Genomic DNA, 9454 nt, shown 5'->3' on the forward strand with positions numbered 1-9454 from the left:
AATGTTTATGAGTGCAATGGACAGAATACTTAACGAGGTGAAAGATGACATTATACATTTAACGAGGTGTATTATTATTTGTTTGGCGTCACCTGTGCCTGGGAGGCGAAAAGCGAACTGAGTCACTATGACCCGCAGGTCTCTCCTCCCGATATAACTGATTGGGGGGAATGCAGGTGGACCACTACACCGGGGTTTCCCCCTACTCTTATACGAATAGTGCAGTGGGTTCTTAACGTGCAAAGGTGGTGACTCTCCTCTACACGGAGCTGTAGCTGAGTTGAATGGCTCATTCATTTCATCTTTCACCAAATGAAGTATTCTGTCCATTGCATGAATAAAAAGAACATTCATTATTTGGTCTATATGACAACTAAAAATAGATTCTTTGTCATATGGAATTTGTGAATTTCAATGCAAAATATCCTCATGCCGTGCAAGCTCAGTCTGTTGATTATCGCATACATACAACATGGGCTCTGCAAACAGGAGTGGTGTCTGTAGTCTGGGTGTACGCGTGCAATGGACCAAATTGTATGGATCCAAAATTGCACGATGAATGGATCTAAAATTGCACGGTTGATGACGTCATTGTAAAATGGGCTGAATGATCGATATCGACCAACCAATCAAATGACAAGGATCTATCTGGGTGTCATATAAACCTGTATATTACATTAGAATGATTGTCCCGTCTCGGGGCTGCCAAGTTTGTCTGATTGTCTGAAAATTGACTGACTTTCTAATGAAAAACTGTATTTTCAACACCTTCCTGTTTCATACATTGATTTCTTTCAGTGGTTTGCATGTAAACTAGAAAAATCTCCCTCCGTCCTCGGTAAACTATCACGGAAAGATGATTATGCGAAACAGCCTGCGAGCTGATTGTTTTCTCCTGTTGAATGAATGAATGAACGAACAAGTAAATAAATGAATAAGTAAATAAATGAATAAATAAATAAATGAATAAATAAATTATTAATTTAATAAATGAATGACTAAATAAATAAATAATGAATGAATGAATAAATGAATGAATAAATTAAATGAATGAATGGATGAATGAATAAATAGATAATTAAATAAATAAATAAACAGTACAGTTGGTAGCTCTGCATTCTATATAAAAATTAGATTCTGATATTGTAGGGCGATTCTGTATTAAAAATTAACCTTTTTTGTACATCTGACCCCTCATTTTTCTCAAGGTTTACTTCATAAGCTGACCAAGTCATGGATATTTGATGGCATTACAGACTGTCAAAAGAACAAGAAATCAGAGACAGAAAATTTAATGAAGGTCCCACATACATGGGGTCAGACGTACATATTTTATGGAATCGGCCAGTTCGTAGTTCCATTCTGCGCATGATCAGAGGAAGGTCATTGGTACTAGGTGACATGGTTTAAAATTTAATGAGATATAAGCACCAACTTTGATGTCCTGATTATTCATATATTCTTGTGAATTGTGTTTTTCATTTATATCCACAAAAAGCAATACGTCCACCCAGACTGGTATTTCACAGTTTGCCTTGTACTTTGTACAGCACAATATAATATGTATTCAAAGTAGAAATGCAACAAATACCTTCATGGAGTATTCAATGGTGTGCTATTCCAGTCACCTCGTGGGTGTTTCATAAAGCTGTTCGTAAGATACGAATGACTTTACGCATGACTGGTGATCCTTTCTTGTGCTATCTGATATCCCTGTGTAATTGAGTTACAACCCAAGAACAGGTTCCAGTCGTGCATAAAGTTGTTCGTAACTTTACGAAAAGCTTTATGAAACACCTACCTGGTCTATTCAATTCCTTCTACCTGCTATGTAAGGCATACATACGTAATATCTTGCTTTGAAATATGCTTATCATAAGGAAATGAATGAAAGGTTATTTGACTGAAATTGTCTATGAAGTAACTACGAACTGGTCTATTGCCCTGTTTTTTTTATTATTTAGGAAAGAGTTTCAAGCTTCCATCAGCAATGTCCAAGAATGCCGGGAAGGGTCGGAAAAGGAAGAAGCAGCCAGTCCAAGAAAAGACAGAACTCTGTCCCCTTGTAGAATTCATCAACAGAGCTTGTAAGTTTCACTCTCTGTAATAATTGAATTAAATATTAATAATAATGATAGGCCTTGTTTACATGAGGAACCTTAACTTTGAAGTTGAATTAGCAATCAGTGTGTCCGCAGGACATTCTGATTTCGAAGTTACAAGTCCTTGTCATGGATGCATTCACAAAATACCAGAAGCTTTCATGTGAGGGGTCAACATTTAACTATGACTGTTGTGTTTAAGTTAACTTCAGTGCTTGTTCTCACGAGTTGTTGTCTAACCACAAGATAACCACAAGAAATGTTTCGGTTATCTCTTGGTTTCAAAACTTAAAGCTATGTTGTATTTTGAAATGGCAATATTGTCTACTTTGTAGACATAAAGCTCAAAGTAGCTTTAGTTATTAATTTGACTTCAAAGTGTAGATAATTTGTAAGTTAAAGACCCTCATGTGAACTACTGAGTTGCCCCAAATACATGTATTTTGATCTAAATTCTAGATAATTCCAGACCTCGCACTCTGACGTCAGAGTGAAGGATAGTACTTTTTGTATGACGTCAGATTACAGGATAGGGCATTTTGGATGCAATAGTGCAATTCGCTGAATATCCTGTGATCCAGTTTGGACCAATCAGATTACAGAACATTCTTGGGAGTTGTATAGTTTGATCCAATCAATCTCAAATACATGGAAATCCATCAATGTCATAACTTTTTTCCAAAGGAAATTTTCACAATGTTCTTTTAAACAAAGAGAAACTCACTAAACCTTCAAGTAAACAGTGAATGTATGAATTTACACAATGTATCTCGGAAGTATTTTTCACAAAACATGCATTTTAGATGTTGACGTTGATGGCTTTCCATAGTTGTGGTTGATCGGATCAATCGCGATTCTTTGTAAGGCGGTACCCAGATGTCGCAGGGGAGACTATGCTTGGATCAGTAAAACCTTAAGATTTCGTGTAGGAGATCGTTGAAAATTGGTTTTGATTTATTGAAATGAATGTCAATAATTTGTTTGTTTTTTAATTTTTTGTTTACTAGATTTCTCCCATGCATCGAAGCTTCCGAGCAACCCTTTGAAGCTACCATACCATGAAGAGTTTGAATACCTCTACTACACTGAATATAAAAAACAACTGGACACGAGTAGGAGAGAGAAAAGAAGGCTGGTGAGTAGAGTTGTGGTCTCAGACCCCCAAATCATTGGTTAGAAACCATGATTAATAATAATAATATTCTGCATTTAAAGGTAAATGCTAGTTTTGGTAACAATATCAAAATGAGTTCGTACAGAATCCAATGAAATGACCACCAAAGTGTCTGTATAAATAAAGAATGTGCCAAAGCATTCTGGGAGAAATTGTGTAATTGCTGAGAAATTAGCAAACAATCACAGGATTCGGGTCAAGCGTCTGGCCGACATTCAAAGCAATAATAATACACTGTCCCACGTGTGCTTATCTGTGTTGGTGATCTTCAGTGTGAATATTTTTCAGCGTAAATTTCAAGATTTCACAAAGTTCAGTTTATGTGACTGTACCAGATCTAGATCCTTGATGATATACTGACAATTAAGCCTGGTTTTACAGACTTTCTCATGAAATCAGTGTTTACTGCAACTACTGGCATTTCTCTTTAACATGTCAGAACGACATAAATAAGTTTCATTCATGATGCGCTTTCTATAAGAATTCACAACTTGAAATTTTGACATGGAGAAGAATTACTCTTTCGGAAGAGTTTATTTTCTGAATTTTGCCATTTGAAGACCAAATTACTGAAATTCTGGGGCGGTATTCTGAACATTGTCTTATCTCCATATTTTATCTTATCTCAGAGATATGACAAAATCGGTATTCTGGTGGATGTCATAACTTTTGTCACAAAAATTGTCATAAAATTTGTCTTATCTCTTTGGCGCGCACCAACAATACGCGGCTTTAATGCGCGTAATCCTTTTATACAAGCAAAAGATATGACAAAAGTTATGACAGGGGGTAGCAGTCATAAATTTTGTCATATCTTTTAGTACCAAATATCCCGATACCCTGCCGACTGAATGTCAAGCATATAACGATATCATTTAGATTAGATTGTGGTATTAGTTTCACTCATCATCCACGACAATTTTTAAAATTATTTTTTCATGCTACAATTAGTTAGGCCCTACATATTTCTCTTTTTTTTCTCTGTTTTCCTTATTTTTCTACTTCTCCTCTAAAATCCTTCACAGCTCCCTGTCTCTCTTTGTAATTAAGCGCATCAATATTCGCGTAGTTGCGCGATGCCACCAACAGAATTGGGAATACCCCCTACCTGTCACGGGGCATTCCTATTGGCTAGAAGGGCTCCCACTGGGAACTAACGATGATTTTGATTGGATTGCTTCCGAAAAGATGGGCGGGAACTTTGAAAGATATGACAGGGAAAAGACAATGTTCAGAATACCGATTTGTGACAATCATAGCGGTGTCACATCTCGGAGAGAAATGACAAAATTTATGACAAAAGTTATGACAGAGTTACAGAATACCACCCCAGGATATTAAGAGAGGGAGCCTTTCATGTTCACTCGTAGTTGGTTTTGAGGGTGGTTGATGACATATGGTTGTAACCAGCTTTGTAAAAAACACAACTGATTGTGTCTGCTTTTCATTTTTTTTTTCAGGCTCAACAAGGAAAGTTTGAAGAGCTTGCTAAGAGAGAGCAGGAAGAAGCAGAAGAGGATGATGATTACCATGGCAACGATGTAGTCAACGATGATGGAGGAGACAACTTTGGTTTCGATGGACCTGAGGATGTTTTTGAAGAGGACGTTGATCAAGAAGATAGGTTACAACAACCCCTGGGTGAGTTCACATGACAAAGAGCTTGAGTCCTAAGAAGACGTCCATAGTTTTCCCTGATGTGGAAAACAGAAAAAATGTTATCAAATTTGTGAAGAACGTAGAATTCATAGAATCAAATTTCAGGGAAACATGATTTTCATGCCCAAATTTCTCAGTCTAGAAAAATGCAGTGAAAATCATGAAAATTAAAGGAAAATCCAAAAACACAATGTGCATTTAAATGGAAATCCTTGAGATCAATCCTGCACTCCTCTTTCTCCATTTCTATGAGTAATGTAGAATACATACGTTATGCCTAACAGTTTTGCATGCTTGTAAGCAAACCAGTGGAAGGACAATAAATACATGATTTTATTGTATCCAAAAGGTGACCTTCACGTGTAATTATGTCATGATTTGATTGGGATTTAAGAAACTCAATAATGTTAAAATATAGAGCATTACGGTTATCTGATTTTCGCACAAGAAAGGGTTTCCATTCATAGATACAGTTGTGCAAAACTTGCAAACATCTTTATGATATGGGCCCCCTCTGTACTATTGCAGAAAGAAATTCAATTCGTTCAGAAACACAACTCGGAAAATCAAGAACGAGTCCAATACAAGCCTTTCTGTATGACTGATTTCTGGATCGTTGTGGCCCAGTGGATTAGTCTCTGGACTTCGAAACAGAGGGTCGTGGGTTCTGTAACCGGGCTCCTGCAGTGGGAATATTGGCCCGAATTCACAAAGGTGGTTTTGAAAACCCACGGTTGAATCCATGATTTATGCAGATTTCCTGTATAAATTTCGCTGAAATTTAGCGCGTATCGGGCGCGTGTATAAAACATGTCCTACGCTGATGCGCGCTTTTGTTACAGTGCGCCAAATTGACGCCTGTTACCATGGTTAAATACGCTATTTTATTCATGAGTCCACTGTTTGAAGAGTGAACTCATGAATAAAATAGCGTGGATAACCACGGCAACGGCCAACGGGCGTAAATTTTGACCACTCAGCCACAGCATCTCCTAACCTTTTATCAATACTTTGTCGTTTGTCTTCCTCTATAGACAACGACCAGTTAGCGAGCAGTCAGGATGCGATGATAACCAGCTATGAGGAGCTCGTCAGAAAGCATGTGGTGAGTATGTGGTTAGGCCGAAAAATTGTGCAAATTATGAAGAAAGCATGAAACTTTATATGCCATAAGATTTATTTTAAAGATAAATCATATTCTACAACATTTTTTTAATCAAAATTTTACTTTTCTGGGGAAAACCAGGCCGTTGCCATGGCAATGGAGCAATTGGAACTATCTTGGTGATCTTTAATATTTCTAAATTTATATGTGTTCAATTGGGAGCCTGAAAATTAACTTTTTGTTCATCTATATCATGTTTATTTACCATTTACATGGGAATGTATGTTATTTTTGGAGAAATTAATCGGTTGCCATAGCAATGGCCGAAAATGGCATTTATAAATATACCTCCCATCTTTAAAATAAATTTTACGGCATACTTGTGAAAGTTTCATGCTTTAGTAAAATTTACACAATTGTTGTGATTTTTAGAACTTGTCCGCTCTTCTAGGGGTAGTGTTTTGAAAAAAGTTACTTCTGATTAATATCATGCATAGTTATTCCAAATGTTTTATGGTCAATGAAATCAAATATCTGTGCTTATTAATACGTACAACCTATGTAATTTTTTACCTCTGACCTGACCTTTGACCCCATACAGGAAGCCTACCTCGCCAGTGCCTCGGAGTATGCCCAGATGACAGAATTATCAAAGAGAGTACAACAATGGGAAGATAGGATAACGCCCGTCTTGGCAAGAGAAGTAAGTTAGTGAATACTCGATATTGTATAACGCCTACTTGGCTTGTTGTACGCGAGCAGATGGGAGACTTAAGGTCAAACATTTGTACCATTGCAGACACGACGTACCATCCAAAATGCACCGTTGCACAGCTTCAGAAGGTGACGTCACAATACGATTCGGTTCATCGCGAGCAGTAAAAAAATGAAGGTGCAATGTGCATGTTGCCTGTTAGCTAGCTGCGCACAGCAGCTGCCCAAGATATAATGGGCTATGCTGCTTCCCGATTTTTCCGAAGTCAATACCCAAATGCCCGCTTTTCATGGACAAGAAACGACTAAAGCCTTACTCTCCTTTCCCCCTTTTCTACTCTTCATGGAATTACAGTTCATAATGAACATTTATAATAAATGTTGAGACTTTGTGATTTATTGTTTTCTTGGCAACATTTTGCTGGTAATAATCCACTATCATTCAGGGTTCCCAGCCCATCAGGGAAAATTATTTTACATTTTTCCAGTCTGGGAAAAATCAGGGAATTTGATAAAAAAAATACCTCAAATCAGGGAATAATTCCTCAAATGAGGAAAAAATCAGGGAACTTTGATTGGCTCGAAAGTCGAAAGCACGGTAGTCAGTCAGACTTAATATTTTGTTGCACATCAAAACAACATACATTGAATGACCGGTTGTGGTGGTTTTTTTTTGTGTGTTTACTTATTAGTTTTACATTATTGTTTTTATACTGTAGATACTTGTAATTCACTGCAACAACTATTAAGAAAACATGCCAAACTGGGAATGAGTTTAAATAATTATCAGGGAATTTTTTAACTTCCTCAGGGAAAAATCGAGAATTTTATTTTCTTGAAAAGCTTGGAACCCTGACATTGAAATCAAGCATCGACCAGTATAAGTAGGATTAGACCGTGCAGGATGAGACCAATCGAAAAGTAGATAAAGTGGATAGAGAAGAAGGGGCAATACTATCCTCAACTTCGGTACAGGGCCATGTCTTACAAAAAGTTATGATTGATCCAATCAATCGTAACTGTATGGAAATCCATCAGTGTCATAATTTTTTTTACAGGAAATTTGCAAAATGTCCTCTGTAAACAAAGGAATTCACAAAATTGTCAAGAAATCAATGAATTTATGGTTCTTCATTTATATCTAGAATATTTTTTTGGACAAACATGCATTTTATATGAAAACTTTGCTGGCTTTCCATAGTTGCGATCGATCAGATCAATTGCAACTCATTGTAAGACAGGCCCCAGATTTAATAATATTAATATAGGTATATTTACCTAGCGAAGCCATGTCAGTTCTGAAAATTGTTCTCCCAGCGGGCCCTGCTAGTATTATTACCCCAGCTTTGGCTGCCTAGGCGCTCAAGCATTCAAGGAATTTCTTCCTACTGGGTACCCATTCACCTCACCTGGGTTGAATGCAGCAGAGTGGGGATAATTATTTTGCTGATGGAAATTACGCCATGGCTGGGATTCGAACCCACGACCCTCTGTTTCAAAGTCAGGAGACTTATCCTCTGGGCCACAGCACTCCAATTTGGATTTAGATGTTATATTTTTATTTCTTATTTCTTTATTCCTCAGGAAAAGTTTGCGTACTTTGACATCAACGAATATGGCAAGTTTGTCCTGGAGAGATTAGACAATGTCCAGAAGGCATCGCAGAAGAAAGAAAAGGTCATGACCTTTGCGGAGGTCATGGAAGATCGTCAGATTCACGAAGTCAGCCGATATTTCCTCGCAACGCTTCAGTTGGTGAGTTGACAGAGAAAATGGGAGTCCTTCCCGTAATGGTTTGGGTCATTTAATCGGGTCAGGGCAATTTTGTGACATACCAAAATGACAAAATTCAAAACTTGGTTTAAAGTTGTGGTTTAATTATGGAATGCCAGTTGTGACATGATTATCTAACAATAGATGTTCAGTGATGTAGGTTATGGGGAGGTAAAAAATGAATTTGAAGATAAATGCCAATTGTAACAATATTAGAATGAGTTCATTCAGAATTCAATCAAATGACCGCCAGAGTTGTCTGGATGTTTGGATAAATTCTATGTGCTGGATGGTTCTGGAAAAATTATGTAACTGCCAAGAAATTAGCAAAATAAGGACAATTCATGAAAAGAGTAGCTGGTCTTTTTACCAGTCTATAATACACCGTCTGACATCGCGTTTTAGCTTAGATTTCATGATCACCATCTTCACTTTAACCCTACATGTATCTAAGTCGGGGTATTTTGGGAGTTTTCGCCCACATGCGATGTGCGACATTGTGGTGTTAGGTCATTCTTGCATTGACACAAAGGATTTAAGCTGTAGGTTGACAAATTGAACTTGCAATTGTGTTTTGGAAGAGCATGGTGTTTCAATATGAAATTTATTTCAATTTTTTTAATCCATCCCAGGCCAATAACTACAACGTTGAAGTGTCAAGTAAAGGTCCCGGCCAGGAAGGTATGGATACGATGGCCCTCAAACTGCTGAATATGAAGCAACATCATGAGAACATGGCCGAGTATAGGGCGCCCTCTGTAGACGACAACAAGCATTGATCATTGAATGAACATCAAAAGGGGATAGTACTACCAAATTTGTCTATATTGGTTTATCTGTGTGAAAAGCGTTCATCTAGGCCCCGTCTTACAAAGAGTTATGTTTAATCCAATCAACCACAACTATGGAAAGCCAGCAATGTCAACA

General features: G+C 37.4%; 1 protein-coding gene across 2 annotated transcripts in view; it reads left to right on the forward strand.

Moving 5' to 3' along the window:
- The window catches only part of LOC121421538 (condensin-2 complex subunit H2-like), a 35992-nt gene extending 26538 nt beyond the window's left edge, over nucleotides 1-9454 (forward strand). For both annotated transcript variants that reach the window (XM_041616282.1, XM_041616281.1), the window contains exons 10-16: nucleotides 1965-2087; nucleotides 3110-3237; nucleotides 4737-4917; nucleotides 5970-6040; nucleotides 6642-6743; nucleotides 8339-8509; nucleotides 9160-9454. In XM_041616282.1, coding sequence (XP_041472216.1) covers nucleotides 1965-2087; nucleotides 3110-3237; nucleotides 4737-4917; nucleotides 5970-6040; nucleotides 6642-6743; nucleotides 8339-8509; nucleotides 9160-9306 — 923 coding nt within the window. In that variant the 3' untranslated portion in view covers nucleotides 9307-9454. The remainder of the gene's footprint in view (nucleotides 1-1964; nucleotides 2088-3109; nucleotides 3238-4736; nucleotides 4918-5969; nucleotides 6041-6641; nucleotides 6744-8338; nucleotides 8510-9159) is intronic.

The sequence above is a fragment of the Lytechinus variegatus genome, chromosome 9, assembly GCF_018143015.1.
Source record: "Lytechinus variegatus isolate NC3 chromosome 9, Lvar_3.0, whole genome shotgun sequence".
Lineage (NCBI taxonomy): Eukaryota > Metazoa > Echinodermata > Echinoidea > Temnopleuroida > Toxopneustidae > Lytechinus > Lytechinus variegatus.